We start from the raw sequence: 19,668 nt of genomic DNA, 5'->3' as shown, positions 1-19,668 counted from the left end.
TTTAGAATGTTCTTTAAATAATTCTGAATTACATGAATTCCTCTGGACCAACTCCATCCTTTTTATATCTTTTTGAAGGTGCGGCCTCCAGAATTGTACACAATATTCTAAATGAGTTTCCATTAATTTGCTTACCACCAAAGTCTTATACAGGGGCATCAATACCTCCTTTTTCCTACTGGCCATACCTCTCCTTATGCAACCTTGCATCCTTCTAGCTTTTGCTGTCACCTTTTCAACCTGTTTGACTACTTTAAGATCATCACATACAATCAGACCCAAGTCCTGCTCTTCTGTCATGCACATAAGTTCTTTACCCCCTAAACTGTACCATTCCCTCTGGTTTTTGCAGCCCAAATGTATGACCTTGCATTTCTTAGCATTAAATTTTAGCTGCCAAATTTCAGACCATTCTTCAAGCTTTTCCAGGTCTTTCTTCATGTTTTTCATACCATCCGGCGTGTTTACTCTATTGCAGATTTTCGTTTCATCTGCAAAGAGGCAATTCTTACCCGACAACCCTTCAGCAATATCGTTTATAAAAAATGTTAAAAAGAATAGGCTCAAGAACAGAACCTTGAGGCACACCACTGGTAATATCCTTTTCCTCAGAGCACTCTCCATTGATAGCTACCCTCTGTTGTCTTCCACTCAACCAGTTCTTGACCCTGCCTGTCACTTTGGGACCCATCCCGAGGGCTCTCAGTTCACATAGTTTACATAGAATACATAGTCAAAAAGAATGGAGAAACCTCCAACCCCTGGAATGCCTTCTGTGACATGCCACTAGGCTCCCCACTCTCCCCCATCCTTTTCAAGAGTTCCCTGGGAAACATGAAATTTGAAGACGAGAGCATAATATCTTACACAGATAACATCTTTTTCCTTATTCCTACAACCAACAATCAATTGGACATCACCAACAAAGTCACACTCAATATTGAAAGAATCCAGAATTGGGCAACAATCAATAAACTAAAATTAAACACAACTAAAACCACACAGCCCAACAGATGGCACCCTTCAATCAGGCAAAACCCTTTCTGTAGATGAATCCTCCAAAATCCTAGGCTGCATTCTAGACTCAACACTTAACCAGGGAACCTCAAATCTCCAATCTCTGGAAGAAATCCCTCTTCACCCTGAGACAACTGAGGCTAATTGGACTGTACTTTCACCAACAACACTTTGCCTTAATAGTAAAACAGATGATTCTACCTCAACTAGACTATTGCAACTCCATTTACATGGGAATCGACACTGCTCTGGTCCATAAAATGCAACTCATCCAAAACACTGCTGTAAGACTAATCTTCAACCTTAGAAAATACGACTTGGTCTCAGCTCTCACCAATCAACTACATTGGCTACCAATCCCATCACGAATAACATTCAAAATATCATGCATCACATACTTCATGGAAACTCAGCAGCTCCCCTCATCCAGCTATTCTCAACGGCATGGTCCAGCTCTAGCAGAACTCTCAAAAGGATACTACTAAATCTCCCATCCACAAAAAATCTTCAATACAAATGTGTTTTCCTCTTGGAATGACCCCCAGAAACAACCAGGGTTCTGGTAGTTTCGCTAACTAACCTTTTCAACCAGTTTCTAGAGTCGGGAGTGATATCAGAGGACTGAGAAGGGCGGATGTGGTCCCTCTCCACAAAAGTGGAAGTAAGGAAGAAATAGAGAATTACATGCCAGTAAGTCTGACTTCTGTGGTAAGCAAATTAATGGAAACACTTTTAAAACAGAAAATGGTCAAGTTTCTGGAATCCTGTAGATTACAGGTCTGCAGGCAACTTGGATTCACTAGAGGTAGGTTTTGTCACACAAATCTGATCCATTTCTTTGACTGGATAACCAGAGAATTGGATAAAGGATGTGCGCTAGATGTGGTGTATTTAGATTTTAGCAAAGCATTTGACAGTGTTCCACCTCTACGTCTAATAAATAAACTGAGTGCCTTCAGGATGCATCCCAAAGTTACAGCTGGGTCAAGAACTGGTTGAATAGAAGACGACAGAGGATAGTGATCAATGGAGATCGCTCTGAGGAAAGGGATGTTACCAGTGGTGTGCCTCAAGGTTCTGTTCTTGGGCGTGTTTTTTAAAACATTTTTATAACCGATATTGCTTAAGGGTTGTTGGGTAAGATTTGCCTCTTTGCAGATGATACCAAAATCTTCAATAGACATGCCGGATGGTATGAATAATATGAAGAAAGACCTGACAAAGCTTGAAGAATGGTCTGAAATTTGGCAGCTAAAATTTAATGTTAAGAAATGCAAGGTCATGCATTTGAGCTTCAAAAACCCGATGGAATGGTACAGTTTAGGGGGTAAAGAACTTATGTTGTATGACAGAAGAGCGGGACGTAGGTGTGATTGTATGTGATGAACTAAAGTTAAAAAGGTGACAGCGAAAGCTAGAAGGATGCTAGATTGCATAGGGAGAGGTATGGCCAGTAGGAATAAGGAGGTATTGATGCCTCTGTATAAGACTTTGGTGAGACCTCATTTAGAATATTGTGTACAATTCTGGAGACCACACCTTCAAAAAGATATAACAAGGATGGAGTTGGTCCAGAGGAAGGCTACTAAAATGGTATGTGGTCTTTATCATAAGGCATATGGGGACAGACTGAAAGATATCAAAAAACACCCAAATAATTAGCACATAAAGAGTGCTAACTTTTAACAATGGAGATGGACCTCAGAGACCTATATTCAGGCAGTTGACTGCTGATGTTTGTTGCAGGTCAATATCTCAATCATTGGCTCAAACCCCCGGGACCTAATCTTTCTCCCAGATCTTCTGGTCCACAAATTGACCAGAAAACATCCTCGCTGACCAACATTGTGGTCCCCTGGACTGACCAACATATAATCACATTTGGCCTGCACACCAGAGTTAAAGAGGCAGCAGACCAAACAAATTCCCAGGAAACAATTACGTTCGACCCAAAGTCAGTAAACCGAACCACATTTTCCTTCGGCATCTCCAAACTACAACTAAGCACAAACTCTACATCATATTCCCTAGAAGAGAAGGCACTGACCAGGCATTCAGGCATTAAAACACTCTATGAGAACCTAGCAAATGTCAAGGTGATCAAACCTAACTCATGACCATTCTCTTCACCCTGGTTTACAGAAGATCTGAGAATACAAAAAAGGAGAGTCAGAAAATTAGAAAATACTTGGTGCAAAACTCTCAGTGACGAGGACAAATCCTCCTGGAAAAACCTGCTGCAAAACTACAAATTAGCCACACATGAAGCAAAGAAAGCACATTTCACTGCTCTACCATCCAAGGTCCCAAAAAGATCGAAGGCCATCTTCTTGATAATGAAAAACCTATTCTCCTCGTCCCAAGGTCCAATGCATTCCCAGCAAATGAACCTAGATTGCGAATCCCTCTCCACCTTCTTCCATGACAAAATATCAAAGATATGCGCAAATCTGAACTCGGAGGCCAAAGCACTCTCATACATCCCAGAGACCACCCAAGATGACAATCTTCTCAAGATGGAAACATTGAACAGTTTCAAACTGATCTCCCACAACGACTTCAAAACCATAATCAACTCCATACGCTCCGCGACCTCGATCCTGGACCCATGTCCCTCCACTATACTCCTGGATACAAACTAGGTATTCCTGGAATCCATCCTACCCCTAATAAATGAGTCCCTTACGACAGGTGTAATTCCAAGGAGCTGGAAATCTGCCATAGTAAAACCACTCCTGAAAAATCCAACCATGGACCCAGACAACCCAAGCAACTTCAGACCTGTCTCCAACCTCCCATTCATCTCAAAAATATTGTATAAGACAGTACTTGTGCAATTGCAAGACTTCATGGAGACAAACATCACCCTCTCCAACTTCCAATCGTGTTTCAGGAAATGCCACAGCACAGAAACAGTGCTTTTGGACATTCTAGATGACTGCTGGAAAATCCTAGAATATCAGACCTTAGTGCCACCTTCGACACCATCGACCACTCTCTCCTCTTGTCCAGGTTAAAGTCCATCGGAATCTGTGACAACGCACTTCAATGATTCTCTTCATTCCTGAACAACAGATCACAGAGAGTTCTACTAGGAAAATCTTTATCTGAACCCATACCACTCCACTATGGAGTGCCTCAGGGAGCCTTACTATCACCTCTCCTCTTCAACCTCTATGTCAAACCAGTACTGGACATAGCAGGAAAACACTGAATCAAAATCCACTCCGTTGACAACCTACAACTCTACCTTCCCCTAGGCCAACACAGAGACACACAAATCTATAATCTCCAATCTTATTTAACTGAAAAAAAGACCTGGATGACCGGGAACAAGTTACAGTTAAATGAATCCAAGACAGAACTTCTCTGGATCCAAAAAGATCTATGTATATACCTCTGTCCATCCTTTTCCTGGGGCGCAAACACCCTTCCACCCAAAGACAACCTCCGCAGCCTAGGAGTAACTCTTGACTCTAACTTATCAATGACAGATCACGTATCCAAACTAGTATCATCCTCCTTCTACTGCCTTTGCCAGCTAAAAACCATAGGTGCATACTTCTCAGAACCTGAATTTGCCCAACTACTCTATGCTTTTGTACTATCCCGTGTAGACTATTGTAACACTCTACTAGTGGGCCTACCCACCAAAACTCTCTCTTGCCTTCAAAGGGTGCAAAATGCTGCAATCTGCCTTCTGAAAAACCTAGGCATCCACAACCATGTTACCCCTGCGTTAGCTTCCATGCACTGGCTGCCCATTCAAAAACACTGGACCTTCAAGGCCCTGGTTCTCGCTTTCAAAACCTTCCATGAAACAATTCCGTATTACATGAAAACTAAACTACAAATCTACTTCCCAAAGCGACCCAAGGTCCCAAGGAGAAAAACGACTGACCATACTTCCCGACCACTCCCTCAAAACTGAAACAGCCTGCAAACGCTCCTACTCACATTTCATACCCAGACTTGGCACACCATCCCCCCATCTGTTAGATCACTAGATAGATTTTGGAGCTTCAGGAAAGCTGTAAAAACCTTCCTCTTTACAAATCCAGCGCCTTAAAGTCATGCACCCAGAACCGCCACTCAGTCAACGCACCTACGGCACCTAATCTCACCAAATGCTACTTAGTATATATGTTTTATTGTCATGTCTATATTGTAAATTATTGTCATGTCTATATTGTAATTTATGTAAATTATGTCATCTCTGTCCTGTCTCAATTATTGTGGATGTACTTTGTAACCCGTTCTGGGGTCCTTTGAGAGAAAGGGCTAAAAAGTTGAATAAATAAATAAAAAATTTTTAACGAGATAGATGTGCGTGTGTAACACATGTAAATCTGTGCCATTAAAAAAAGAAAAAAAAAGAAAAATACCCCAGCAGCTGAGTGGCCTGAAGCTGCTTTGGGGTTTTCCCTGCCACTCAGCTGTTTGGGCTTCCCTATACCAGCTCTGCACATGTGTCGAAGTCACTTTCAGCATGACTGGTTGGATGGGATTAGGGTGAACCTACGTGCAAATCATTTGCATGGAAACTTGTTGGAATATCAATCGCTGTTCCAGAGTCGGCCAAAAAATCGTCCAACAGCAACTCATACGGTCTTAACGACTATGTTTTGTGCATCTAGCCCCCAGTCGGCTTTTCAAGATCTCCACAATGAATATGCATAAGATTAAATTTGCATGTACAGTACTGCTTCCATTATATGCATATACATCTCAGTAACAGAGCTGTTCAGCAGGATTTAACTGGGTAGAAGTCCTCCTATCCTGTTAAATCTTGCTAAATATCAACCCTTCAGTCTTTTTTTAACACCGGGCCCTTTATTTTGGGAAATTTCTGAATCTGAAGTCAACAAATTTTCCATGTTCCAGAGAAACTCACCATTTGCTCCGTATACAGATTTCTTCCCTTTCCCCTTAATTTCAGTTTAGAAACCCCCCCCACCAGGCAGCATTCTTCAGACCACAGAGAATTTTTATTTGGTGGAATGGACCTATGCTTTTATTTATCACCGGCCTATAGAAAACCACAGTTCCCAGAACTTTATATGAAAATTCCCAAAGCTTTCAAATTCTTACAGCTAGAGCAAAGCAGAGAGAAAAAACAACGCCACAGGAAAATACATTTTTATAAAGTCTATATATACACCTTTATATATTTACATACATTGATATCTAGGCTTTTAGAGGAGATTATAGAAATGGAAAACTGATAATATCAATAGTAAAAATAGATTGCTATAAACCAAATGTTTATATTCTGGTCTTGCCTAAAGACCTATAGACCAACATTAAAACACCATGGTCGGCATTTTTTTTTTTTAATACTGGCTGCGGCATTTGAAAATATTCCAGATATTCAGCGCTGCTTTCTGAATTGTAAGCAGTTCAGAATATCCAGACAGAGCGGCAAGTGACCATGATCTTCCGATAACAGTGATATTGAGTTTGCTCTCTGCAAATCAGCTTTTATGCTGTTCTAAAGTTATCAACTAGTTATCTTTATGCCAGGTTGAATATTGTCACTCTTTGGATAACTTCTTCCTCGATCCTCGTATGGCCCTGGAAAAAAGCTTAGTTATTCACTGAATATACAGCACTAATTGTAAATGGATAAAGTTATCATTCAAAGTTAGGAATACTATTTGTGCAGTCCATTTAAATGGATAAAGTTATCTTGCATAATAATGAAGGGCTATTATCGCCACTATCGGCTGTGCTGAATTTACCTACTGTATAAGCATCACAATCTGCAGGGGCCTCACAAAAGTTCAGATTTTTTTTAAATTTTTTTTTTTTTGGGGGGGGGCTGAAATTTTTTTTTGTTTTTTTAAAATCAAACTTATTTATGTTAAATCTTTTTTATTGGAATGAAAAAAACAGTATAATGAACAACCAAGTTCCAATAGCACAGTGTGTTTCATACAATTCACAATTAATATCCAATCTAAGGGTACTGTACTGCCAACATACTCCAGCAGGTCTCTGTTCATGACCAATAAACAGAATTCAAACATTATTTTAACTAAACAGACCCTGTGCGATGTATAGCTGAGTGGGAATCCCTTGACCCCCCCCCAACCCCCACTTATCAATCAAAAACTCTGACAGCCTCTGGGGTTTTTTTTTGGCCTGTCCAGATTTGGTACTCAGTCACCCATTCCCTGTCCCCCAAGCCTGTTACCCCTTCCTCCTCCCTCTTCCCCTATTTGATGCTAATTTATGGGATACTAGAGATCAATCCTCCCAAACCATCTCCTCATAATGAGTTCAAGATAGCACTTCTAGCTTTAGGGGTTAATGAATGAATTTAATGAATATATAAACTTCCCAAATTTGAAAAAAATGTGTTTTTTTTTCCATTTTGGAGTGAACGTAGCATAGCTAAGGTCTAGTAACATTAAGTTATATAAACAATTTCTCCAAGCCCAATATGATGGGTGACAGGATCCATTCACACCAATTGTATAATCTGCTTTCCCACAGCCCACCCTTTGATATCCCCAGTTACATATTCTAAAGGCTTCAAATTTGTCCAAAATAAGGCCCACCACTGAAAATGGAATAGGGCACTGTATTATCTGCTTCAAATAGCGGACCACCGCCTGCCAAAAGTGATTAACCTTTGGGCTTGTCCAAAAAGCATGTGTGAAAGAATTAACTCCCTATTATATATCAGTGTTTGCTAAAATTATTTTAAAAATTCCTTTTACGAATTGTTTCTAGGGTATACGATATGGTGTAACTAATTAAGAAGGGGCCTTCAAGCTTTATATAGCTTAGGGTTTCACCAAGTCTAAATCTAGCACTGAATATGAGCTTGATCCTATAAATGGCGTCTAATTTGTAGGTGCAGGTTGGCATGTTTGTCAGTCAACAACATGGCACTGTTTATAGAAACACACCTAGTGGCACCTAAGCAGGTTTAGGCATTGCTAGGTGTCCCAGAGGTAGGCGCTGATATAGAGTTACCAGATTTTCCCGAAGGAAAATATGGACCCATGATCATGCCCCCAGGCCCGCCCAGTTCCGCCCACATCCTGCCCACAACCCGCCCCCAGCCCCACCCCCTTAACCTGTTCATGCGTTGGGACGGCATTCGCGCATGCGATGCAATGACATCACTGTGTTGCATCTGCGTGTTTGCAGATGCTGTCCCAATGTCGAACAAAGTGCTGGGTTTTGAAAAGCTGTCCAGACATGTCCAGGGAAGTCCCTAACCCTATGCTGGTATATTAGGAAGGTTTTACCCAGCCTATTTTCCTGGTGCCTATCTCAGATGCCTAGTGACACCCAAGTCAACCACATTTATTCTACTACTACTATTAATTATTTCTATAGCGCTACCAGACGCACACAGCGCTGCACAGAGTCACAAAGAATAAGAAAACAGTCCCTGCTCAAAAGAGCTTACAATCTAAACAGGCAAGACAGACAAACAGGATGTCATGGATACAGTTAAGGGGAACGGTTAATCAGTGGGCTGGGTTGGAGGGCAGAGGAATAGGGTTAAAGATTGAAAGCTATATCAAAAAGATGGGGTTTTAGTCTGTTTTTAAACAAGGGAAGGGACTTGACACACAAGCTCGGGTAATTTATTCCAGGCATAGGAGGCAGCTAGATGAAAAGAACAAAGTCTGGAATTGGCAGTGGAGGAGAAGGGTACAGCTAAGAGAGGCTTATCTGAGGAACGGAGTTCTCTGGGAGGTGTATAAGGAGAGAGAAGCGAGGAGAGATATTGAGGGGCAGCAGAATTAACACACTTGTAGGTCAGCAATAAGATCTTGAACTATATGCGATGGCAGATAGGGAGCTAGTGAAGTGACTAAGGAGAGGGGTGACATGAGCGTAGCGAGCTTGGTAGAAGAGTTTTGCAGAGATTGCAAGGGGGAGAGGCGACACTGCGAGATACTAGTTAGGAGTAGATTGCAGTAATCTAAGCGTGAGTTTACGAGAGCTTGGACAAGGGTCCGGGTAGTGTGCTCAGAGAGGAAGGGACGAATTTTGGTGATATTGAAGAGATAGAAGCGACAGGTCTTAGCAGCTTGTTGGATATGCGTAGAAAATGATAGGTCAGAATCGAAGACCACTCCAAGATTGCGAGCAGAGGAGACTGAAGCAATGTCAGTATTATTTACCGAGATGGAGAAAGGAGGAGGAGGAGCGGAGAGTTTAGGAGGAAAGAGGAGCAGCTCAGTTTTGGACTTATTCTCCACCCCTAACCATGCCTACTTTTCAGGTAGGCATTGTTAGGTGTTGCAGGGTACCTTGACATAGGTGTTGCTAGGCACTGCTTGGTATTCTGCATGCAACCCACATTAACAATTAAAATAATTGTTTTTTAATGGCATAATTTGACCACCATTTGACCCATTAAAAAACAATTAACTTAGGCACGGATTTAAGTTAGGTGTCGCTATGCATCTTCAATATATCTAATGCCCACCAACCTAGCCAGCAGATTAACCATTTCCTTTAACTGTATTCATGACATCCTGTTTGTCTGTATTATCTATTTAGATTGTAAGCTCTTTTGAGCAGGGACTGTCTTCTTTTTGACTCTGTACAGTGCTGTGTATGTCTGGTAGCGCTATAGAAATAATTAATAGTAGTAGGCACCTCATAAGTTTTAGCTCTTTATCTTGTTCATAAGTTTTAGCTCTTTATCTTGAATGCCCCTAGCCCCTCCTCCGCCCAGCAGGATTTAAAAAAAAAAAAAAAAGCACTACTTTTGGATATTGACCAGCTATCATGTTGAGACTGCTTTTATATCTTAACCTTGATCTTGTCTGATTAGTCTTTTCAGTTTTAACCCTGCTTTTATAATAAATACATTTCCAAAAACCTCATGTGTATATACAGTGCAAAAAAATGAGAATTGACAAAAATAAAGTTCCAAGAGTGGGAAAAGAAAATCAGTTAGGAATAAACATCAGGGTAATTAGACTCTCAGGTAATATTAGCATTGCCAAGTGATCTAGGTTAATCCAAAGTGGTGCAAATTGGGCAATTGCCCTGGGTCCCCATGCCACAGCAGGGCCCAAGCTGGTAGGCCTTGCATTCCCCTTCCCCAGTTTCTGCCCTGGGCCTCTGAATGTTTAACCCCAGCCCTGTCCAGTTAAGATTGTGTTCCAAGGAACAGGGAATTTTTGTTCCTCTGATTTCTTCTGTGCATGCAACAGGGACAAAACTAGGATGGATCAGTGCCTTTGAGGTGATCTAGGTGAAATGACTGTCCTAGGTAATGTGTATTTATCTAAGGTTACCAAATGGCTCCAGAAAAAGGAGGATGGATTGAGACATCTGGGTTGTTCTTCCATTGCTTTAAATGGAAGTAAAACCCAGATGTCTCAATCCATCTTCCTTTTTCTGGAGCCATATGGTAACCCGATGTATAGCAGTGTGGTGGCTGGTGGTACAGAACCTTCCCTGCTTAGCCTCCTGGCTTTACACATTCATTGTACTGTTGAAAAAGCATGCATAGCATGATTGAACAAAGTGAATGTGTTCTTATCACATGGATTAAAAACTGGCTGGAGCATAGGAAACAGAGAGTGGGGGTAAATGGACAATACTCGAACTGGAAGAACGTCACCAGTGGGGTGCCGCAGGGCTCGGTGCTTGGACCCGTGCTCTTCAACATCTTTATAAACGATCTGGACATAGGTACGAAAAGTGAGGTGATTAAATTTGCGGACGATACAAAGTTATTCATAGTAGTGAAGACGCAGGGGTATTGCGAAGATCTGCAAAGTGACATAATGAGGCTCGAGGAATGGGCATCAACATGGCAGATGAGGTTCAACGTGGATAAGTGCAAGGTGATGCATGTCGGTAACAAAAATCTCATGCACGAATACAGGATGTCTGGGGCGGTACTTGGAGAGACCTCCCAGGAAAGAGACTTGGGAGTTCTGATCGATAAGTTGATGAAGCCGTCCACGCAATGTGTGGTGGTGGTGGCGAAAAGGGCGAACAGAATGCTAGGAATGATAAAGAAGGGGATCATGAACAGATCGGAGAAGGTTATCATGCCACTGTACCGGGCCATGGTGCGCCTTCAACTGGAGTACTGCGTCCAGCACTGGTCGCCGTACATGAAGAAGGACACGGTACTACTCGAGAGGGTCCAGAGAAGAGCGACTAAGGTGGTTAAGGGGCTGGAGGAGCTGCCGTATAGCGAAAGATTAGAGAAACTGGGCCTCTTCTCCCTTGAGCAGAGGAGATTGAGAGGAGACATGATCGAAACATTCAAGGTACTGAAGGGAATAGACTTAGTAGATAAGGACAGGTTGTTCACCTTCTCTAAGGTAGGAAGAACAAGAGGGCACTCTCTAAAATTGAAAGGGGATAGATTCTGTACAAACGTAAGGAAGTTCTTCTTCACCCAGAGAGTGGTAGAAAACTGAAGCGCTCTTCCGGAGACAGTCATAGGGAAAAACACCCTCCAGGGATTCAAGACAAAGTTAGACAAGTTCCTGCTGAACCGGAACGTACGCAGGTAGGGCTAGTCTCAGGGCATTGGTCTTTGACCAGAGGGCTGCCGTGTGAGCGGACTGCTGGGCACGATGGACCACTGGTCTGACCCAGCAGCGGCAATTCTTATGTTCTTATGAATGAAAATCTTGCCTGTTTGGCACTTGCTTACTGGCACTGTAAGATATGGGTACAATGCTATACACCTATGTCTGATCAAATCTACAAGAGAGATTCAATACAATAAATACATAGCTAAATAACCCAGTCAACTCTTTCAAATCTGGGATTTTTCAGACTTGGTAGAATAATACTATAAAATATTAAAGATTCTAGTCCAAACGAAATATGATGAGTACACTGCACAGATCCTATACTCTGCAGCCACAGCTCCCTTTATTATATTATGGGAGCTCTATCAGTTGAGTATGAGAAGGGTGGTCTTGATCTACTGATGAGACAGAGGAAGGCAGCCTTCCTGATCTTAGCAGAGGTGGGAACCATGTTTATCTACTATTTCTGGATATGTCTGTAAGAAGCACAGCAGAATTAAGTTACTAGCAGAAGTGTTATGCAAAGGCTGGGGGACCCCGGCACAGGCAACCGATGAGGGTTGGAGTTTGATTCACCTCAGTGGACTTCATCACTGTGTCTTTCACCTTCATGTGGTGCCTTTTAGTGCACAAAAAAATTGGCTACAAGAAAAGTTATACTGTATGTGCCATCTGTAATAAGTGTAATGATTTCAAGAGTCTCTTTGTAACATTCTAAAGCTAAGTAAGCTCTATATGGATTACTTTCAAAACTTCATTTACAAGTTGGCTTTGATTGCAATGTACATCGGACTGCAGTGCACTTCATGCTATAGTCTGTTCTTGAGTTGATTTAGTACATGTTTTTCTTTGCAAAAAACTACAGGAGCCAGAATGTAACAGGGCTGTAGGATCCGAGTGAGGGCCACCTTACCTGTACCACTCTTGCTCTCTATTAGTTTAAGGAAATGAGTATGTAATGTAATATGTTTTTAGCACAAGAATCTCATCCCTCCTGTAGTCGCAAAACAAGCAGCAGTGAAAACTTGTTCATGAGAAGAGAAAGTGTGCACTCACAAGAGGCGTAAACCAAGCTCGACACCTATTGATCTAGGAACAGCACTGGAAATAGCTCCTGTGAGAGTTGCATTCAGAAGAGGGTTATTCCTGTATTAGGCTGTTAAGAGGCTGGGCAGTGGTAGGTGAATAATATGATAATTGGAAGGTAACAAAAATTGGACATATAACAAAAAAACCTTACCCTAAAGAATTTGGAGTATGTACGTAGACCTCTTTTTCCTATTAAGGTCATAAGACTATAGTCTCCAGAATACCTCAGGGTGGGAGTTAAAAAAAGGGTGACTAAAAAATTGTCTTGCTGTTCAAGAAGTCATATTGTTGTCATACGGTAGGAGTTATATGGGATGACCCTGAAAGCAGTGTCATAGTAAGGGGGTGCTGGGGTGGGGCGATCCATCTGGATGCTGTCTTGGTGGGGGCACTGGCACCTCTCCACTCCCTCATGCAATGCTTACGCCTTTCCTTCCCTTCTCCTCATATCTCTTTAAATATTCACCAGTGCAAGCAACTTCTTAGGCTTGCTGCTCACGCCAAGCTATCTTCCCTCTGAAATCACTTCCAGGTTGCAGGGCCAGGAAGTGACATCAGAGGGAAAGTCAACGCTACCACGAGCAGCAGGCCACAGAAGCTGCATGCAATGGCAAATATTTAAAGAGGTATGGAGGGAAGGGAGGATGTGAGTATGGCAAGGGGGACGGGGAAGGAACAGGGGGCAGAGTGGAGGGCGCGGGGGGGGCACCTCCACCTCAGGCGCCTCCTACCCTCGCTATGCCTAAATTTTTTAAATAAATAAATATTTCCTTTCAATTTATTCTAGCTTCATGGAATGCCCTCTAGTTTTAGTACTGTTTGAAAGGGAAAACACCCATTTTCTATGTACCTATTTTACCCCACTTATGATTTTATACATCTCTATCATATCTCCTCTTTGAGTTGAAGAGCCCTAACCTGGGTTTTCTTTAGATCCTTCTGCTGTGGAATATAAATGGCTAGAGACACAGAGGGGCATTTTCAATAGGATGTTTAAGTCTGAGTTTGGATGTTTTGGGAAAGACATCCAGAAATCCAGTAAAGAAAACATCAATTTTTGAAATCGCAGGACATCTTTTTTTTTTTTTTTTAATGACCTATCTAGACATTTTGGTCCTTAGTGCTTCTATCTTTTTTGGCCATTTTTTAATACGAAGATATCCAAATTAAAGACAAAAACAAGCCATTGGAACGGCCAAGCAGCAGCGTTCTTAGCAAACTAGCCACACAAACAGCTGAGCTGAGCAGAGCAACGTCCAAGCAGCAGTATTCTTAGCAAACTGGCCACACAGATAGCTGAACAGAGCAGAGGGGCACTAAAAAGGGGGTATTAAAAAGTCCCAGGTACACATGCCACTATAATCTGCTTATATTGTATGGTGAGCCCTCCAAAACCCACCAAAAACTTACTTTACCCACCTGTACACCATAACAATAGCCCTTATGCTTGCAGGTGCCATCTTTATGTAGGTGCATTAGGTTTTCAGTGGGTTTTGGAGGGCTCACCATACAATATAAGCAGGTTATAGAGACATGTACCTGAGACTTTTTATGTGACATTCAGTGCAGTGTCCCTTAGAATGCCCCTCTGCTATGCCTAGCTGTCTGTGTGGCCATCTGAAGTTCTAATAATGAACTGTTTCTATCACATCTTTGGGTGGTGGGAGGGGGTCATTGACTACTGGGGGAGTAAGGAGGGTCATGCCTTAATTCCTCCAGTTGTCATCGTCAGTTTGGGCACCTTCTTGATCCTTATTCATTTTTAAAACAGGTCTAGCCCCACATATTTAAATAGTGCCCTGGACATTTTGTTAAAAATTTGATTATCCCTGCAGACTATTCAAGTCCTAAGCATTCCCTATGCCTACCCAAAATATGCCTCTAACAAGACACCTTAAGATTTAGATGCACTGGAGACAAAATGACCAGAAAGATGTCTAGAAAGTCAGTTTTGAAAATGGCCACTTGGACGTTTTGACTAGTGAGACTTCCAAATGCCAGTTTATGCTGTCTTTTGGACATCTTTTTTTTAAAAAATGAGCCCTATAGCAGATTAGTCAACTCGTGACACACGAGACTGAGGACATGGGGAGCAGTCTTTGTGGATGAAACAAAGAAGCCTTGAGGGACTATCTGAAAGAGCACACCATATCAAAGTCCATCATTTGCAGGACATTTAGATGAAGCTTCTCTGTTTGCTCTTAGTTAAAGTCATTGTCCTCAATGAGCTACTGACCAGAAAAAGAGATTTCTTGAGCAAGAGACCATTCTACAATTAACCATTGTTATTGAAACCACTGCTTTGTAATGATGAGGCCTTGGATAATTCAGTGCTAACTGTGGATAAGGGAAAATTCTCATATTTATCCTGTTCCCCATTGCAGCGGCAACGATAAATCAAGGCCTTCACCTCCTTTTGGAAATTATTATTGAGGAAGCCATACATGATAGGGTTAACACAAGTGGAAGCCATGGCGGTCAGGTGGCAAAAGGAGAAGATGAGGTTATGATAGCAAACAGAAATTTTCTCATGGTCCCAATCATAAAGGGCATTGAAAACAGTCAGTGGCAGCCAACAAAAGGCAAAAGCCACCACAATGCTTGCCAGCATGATGTTAATTTTCTTGTGAGTAGCTTTGCGGCAGCCATCTTTGGACCTCTCCAACATGTCCTTCCGACGACGCAACCGCAGGAAGATTCGGAGATAGCAGACCAAGATGAGAAGCAGAGGCAAACAATACTGAAAAATGAGAAGACATGTTGTATAAGCCAGTCGGTGATTCTCTGAAGGCCAGTGGTCCATGCATACAAAGTGGTTAACAAAAGGGTCAAAAGGCAAGGAGAGATTCTGGAATGGGAGCTTGGTTAAGATGCTAAAGGATAGAAATGGTAAGGAGATGAAGCAAGCCACTATCCAAGTGACAGCCACAGCCAAGTATGCATGCCAAGGAATTGGCTTCCAGCCAGTTGGGTTGATGATCAACTGATGCCTCTCTAAAGCTATTAGAACCAAGGAGAGAATGGAGACAGTGACAGATATGCATTGGACAAAGGGAGTTATCTTGCAGAGAGTTTCTCCCAGAATCCACCGGTTCATCAAAGTATAGATCACTGTGACTGGTAGGCATACCAGGCACATGAGGACATCAGAGCAGGAGAGGTTGGCAATGAGGATATTGGTGACATTCCTCATCTCCTTCTGCCGCATGATCACAAAGACCAGGCAAATGTTGCCAATCAGCCCCACAGCAATCACTGCACTGTAAGCCATGATCAGGAAGGTGATGTTGCTCACTGAGTCAGTGCAGAAACTGTCCTCTTCCCAGGGCGCATTGAGACGGTTGGAAATGTTCATGTACAACAGCTTCAGGAACTCATCCATTATCTTGAGAGTATCTCAGATACTGCTTCTTTACCTATGTCAGCAAAGTTGCAGGAAGTGCCTGAACCCAGCTTGAAGAGGTGTGAAATTCTTAATTCTCAAGACCTGTATGGAGAAATAAAACAGTGATCTAGGTTAACACAGTTAAGTACTCAAAGTTAGATGCCCATGAGAACTGTCAGTTTAGAGTCATGGCCTTACAATGGTTGTGCTGAGTTAATTTTCAGTATATTAGAAATCTAAATACAGTATTTGATAGAGTAGTAATCCTGTCCAATATATTTATGCCACAGGGCCTTGTGAAAGTCTTTACTCTATTGTACGTTTTTCATATTCTCGTGTCTAAAAGAAAAAAAAAAAAATTCAAAGTGCATTAAGATAGGAAATTATTTAACTGATCTACACAATATACACCACACTTTCAATGTGAAATATTCAAGAAGTAATTACAAAAAAGAAACCACAAAATCTTGATTCCATAAGCCTTCACACCCTTTGTCATATTAAACCAAGTAAGCTCAATTTCTAGAAATTGTCTTAACAAGGTCTATGATAAGCTCAAGAGAGACCATCTATGTCTAATCACAGTAGGTGGAGAAAGAATCAAGCTTACTGCTGTTTTTTCTTTTATCTGTTTTGTAATTTCCTGCAATTATGTTGTTTTAATTAAAGTTTATGTTATTATCTGCTTAAATTATAATGCATCTTGAACCTCTTATAGGATACAAATGAAATATAAATTCTAAATTAAATTTAATTAAAATTTAAAGCAAAGGCCTACTCTAAACACTTCAATTATAGAGCTGCTGAAAAAACTCTGGGATAAAGTTATTCAAAAGGTACAAATGGGAAGGAAGTTATAAGAAAATTTCAATCTGTTTGACTATCCCTTGGGACACAGTTTGATCTGTCACTGTAAAGCAAGAATAGTTTGGCACTACCAAGACACTGCCTTAAATAGTGTTTCTATATACCGTAAGTCTCTGGTCAGATCTCATTTGGAGCACTGTGTACAGTTCTGATGAACGCATCTTAAAAGAAATAAATAATAATTTAGAAAAAAAACAACCTGATGGAGCGGGTTCAGAGAGGGAAGAAAGTCAGGAAAGGGGAGATATAGAGACATTTAAATACCCCTGTGGAATAAATGCACAGGAGAAGGATCTCTTTCAATTCATCTGATATTCAAGGGGGTTTAAAATGTCTAATTTCCTGTGCTCAAAATTCGGTGATTATGTAGGCAATTCTATAACAAGGCGCCTCCATGTAGGTGACTCAAGGAAGTATGGTGACAGCTTATTTTATAATCACATCTGGGCACCCAGATCCTTTATTTAATTCTTTATATAATATCGGAGAACCTTACTTGTTACACCAGCCATAGACCTGGAGTATTCTCTAAGTTACATGTGTAAATGGCTGTCCCACCCATCATCCATGTTCTGCCTATGTGCATGCCTAGGGTTACCAGACTCTACTATTGTAAAATCCAGACCCTTGGCCCTGTCCCAGGCCCGCCCATTTCCACCCAGCCCACCCCGTTCTTCCAAAGTCACATCCCGTTCGGCCCCAACCTTGTCCCCAGCCCTGCCCCCTCAACCTGTTCATATGGTCCCGAGCTGGAAGCTTTTCAAAACCCAGACAAAGTGCTGGGTTTTGAAAAGCCATCTAGACACCCGGACAAATCCTCTAAAAAGAGGACATGTCCGGGTAAATCCGGATGTCGTAACCCAACTCTATGCATGTCCCCTTGCATTTCTGTATTGTGCCACATATGGCTGCTGTTACAGAATAGTGCTTAGGTGCCTTTCTAGTGGTTTTACAGGGTAAGTGCACATTTACACACACAAGTGTAAATTTACGCACACAAAGAATGTGCAAATCAGGCACCCAGTTATAGAATTTCCATTTATGAGGGCAATTAAATAACAGGGAGCTTACATGGAAGGCTAAGTAGGCACTTATTTAGAGACTACATTATAAAGTCACACAGGAATTTGTGTCTTTATTAGATATAAGAAGAAAAGCGGCAGTAATTGCACCTAGATTAAAAGGAATAGGATCTGAGGAAGGAGTTGTTATCAGTGGTGTGCCTCAAGGTTCGGTTCTTGGGCCTGTTCTTTTGTAAATGATATTGCTGAAGGGATGTCTGGTAAGATTTGCCTCTTTGTGGATGATACCAAAATTTGCAAATAGATTAGAGACCAATAATCCCTCTAAAGATTGGCCAGGTGTGTGCAAACTTTTTCTCATGTGAGCAACAAGTTCTAAAAATCTTTTTCATGTGAACAAGTTCTAAAATCAAACAATTTTTCAGATTTGCAAGTACTTTTGTGAGCGACCATGTAAAATTTGTGAGTGACACCCCTAGAACATAAGAGCTATTGCTCACATGTTCAGCTTAGAGAGAACATAGGTAGACACCCTGATGGTGTGGATAACATGAGGAAGGACCTGGTGAAACTTGAAAAATGGTCTGAAATTTGGCAGCTAAGATTTAATGCTTAGAAATGCAAGGTCATACATTTGGGCTACAAAAACCCAAGGGAACTGTACAGTTTATGGTGTGGTAGTATGTGATAACCTTAAGGTGGCCAAACAAGTTGAAAAGGCGACGGCGAAAGCTTGAAGGATGCTTGGGTGCATAGGAAGAGGAATGGCCAGTAGGAAAAAAAGAGGTATTGATGCCCCGTATAAGACTCTGGTGAGACCTCATTTAGACCGCACTTTCAAAAAGATATAAACAGGATGGAGTCGGTCGAGAGGAAGGCTACTAAAATGGTCAGTGGTCTAAGTCATAAGGTGTACTGGGACAGACTTAAAAATCTCAATATGTATACTTTGGAGGAAAGGTGGAAGAGGAGAGATATGATAAAAACTTACATGGCATAAATATGCATGAGACTAGTCTCTTTCAATTGAAAGGAAACTCCAGAGTGAGAGGGCATGGGATAAAGTTAAGAGGTGATAAGCTCAGGAGTAATCTAAGGAAATACTTTTTTTACAGAAAGGGTGGTAGATAACCAGAATAGTCTCCTGGTAGAGATGGTGGGGACAAAGACTGTGTCTGAATTCAAGAAAGCATAGGACATGCAAGTGGGATCTCTTAGGGAGAGGAGGAGATAGTGGATGTTGCTGGATTGGCCTTTATCTGCAGTCATATTTCTATGTAAATATTCATGCATATCATATACAATGGCATGCAGTCAGGGTCTTCAGGGGATTCACTCAACCCTCTGAAGGCCCCGAGGGCACTACTCTGAATTTGATTGGTTGAGCAGGCAGCAGACAGAAGTTGTTTAACCAATCAAATTCAGATCAGTACTTTCAGGATCTTCAGAGGGTTGGGTGACTCCCTAGCCCATACATGTCAAACACAAGGCCCGGGGGCCAAATCCGGCCCACCTGGCTGTGACTGTGTCACATCTAAGTGCCTGATTGTGCAGCCCTGTTCCCAGTGGCACTCCAAACTCCTCACCATGCTGCCTCAGTACCCATTTGCAGGCAGAAGGACCAGTCCCAGTGTAAAAGCTAGGTTAGAGCAGGGCGGTCCACAGAAGTGCCTGACTGCGCCACAGGTGTCTCAGGGCGAGGAAGGATCTATACTTCTACTAAGACTAAGTATCTTAATAGAAAATT

The 19,668-nt window shown here is 41.8% G+C and overlaps 1 protein-coding gene across 1 annotated transcript in view; it reads right to left on the bottom strand.

The window, feature by feature from the left end:
• Positions 1 to 13,621: 13,621 nt before the first annotated feature.
• The window catches only part of LOC117363196 (neuropeptide Y receptor type 1-like), a 47,684-nt gene continuing 41,637 nt past the window's right edge, over positions 13,622 to 19,668 (bottom strand). The window contains exon 2 of the mRNA XM_033950605.1: positions 13,622 to 16,134. Coding sequence (XP_033806496.1) covers positions 14,923 to 16,029 — 1,107 coding nt within the window. The 5' untranslated portion in view covers positions 16,030 to 16,134 and the 3' untranslated portion in view covers positions 13,622 to 14,922. The remainder of the gene's footprint in view (positions 16,135 to 19,668) is intronic.

This window comes from Geotrypetes seraphini, chromosome 6 (genome assembly GCF_902459505.1).
Source record: "Geotrypetes seraphini chromosome 6, aGeoSer1.1, whole genome shotgun sequence".
Lineage (NCBI taxonomy): Eukaryota > Metazoa > Chordata > Amphibia > Gymnophiona > Dermophiidae > Geotrypetes > Geotrypetes seraphini.
The sequence above is the reverse complement of the archived record's forward strand: the minus strand, read 5'-3'. Positions and strand labels throughout refer to the sequence as shown.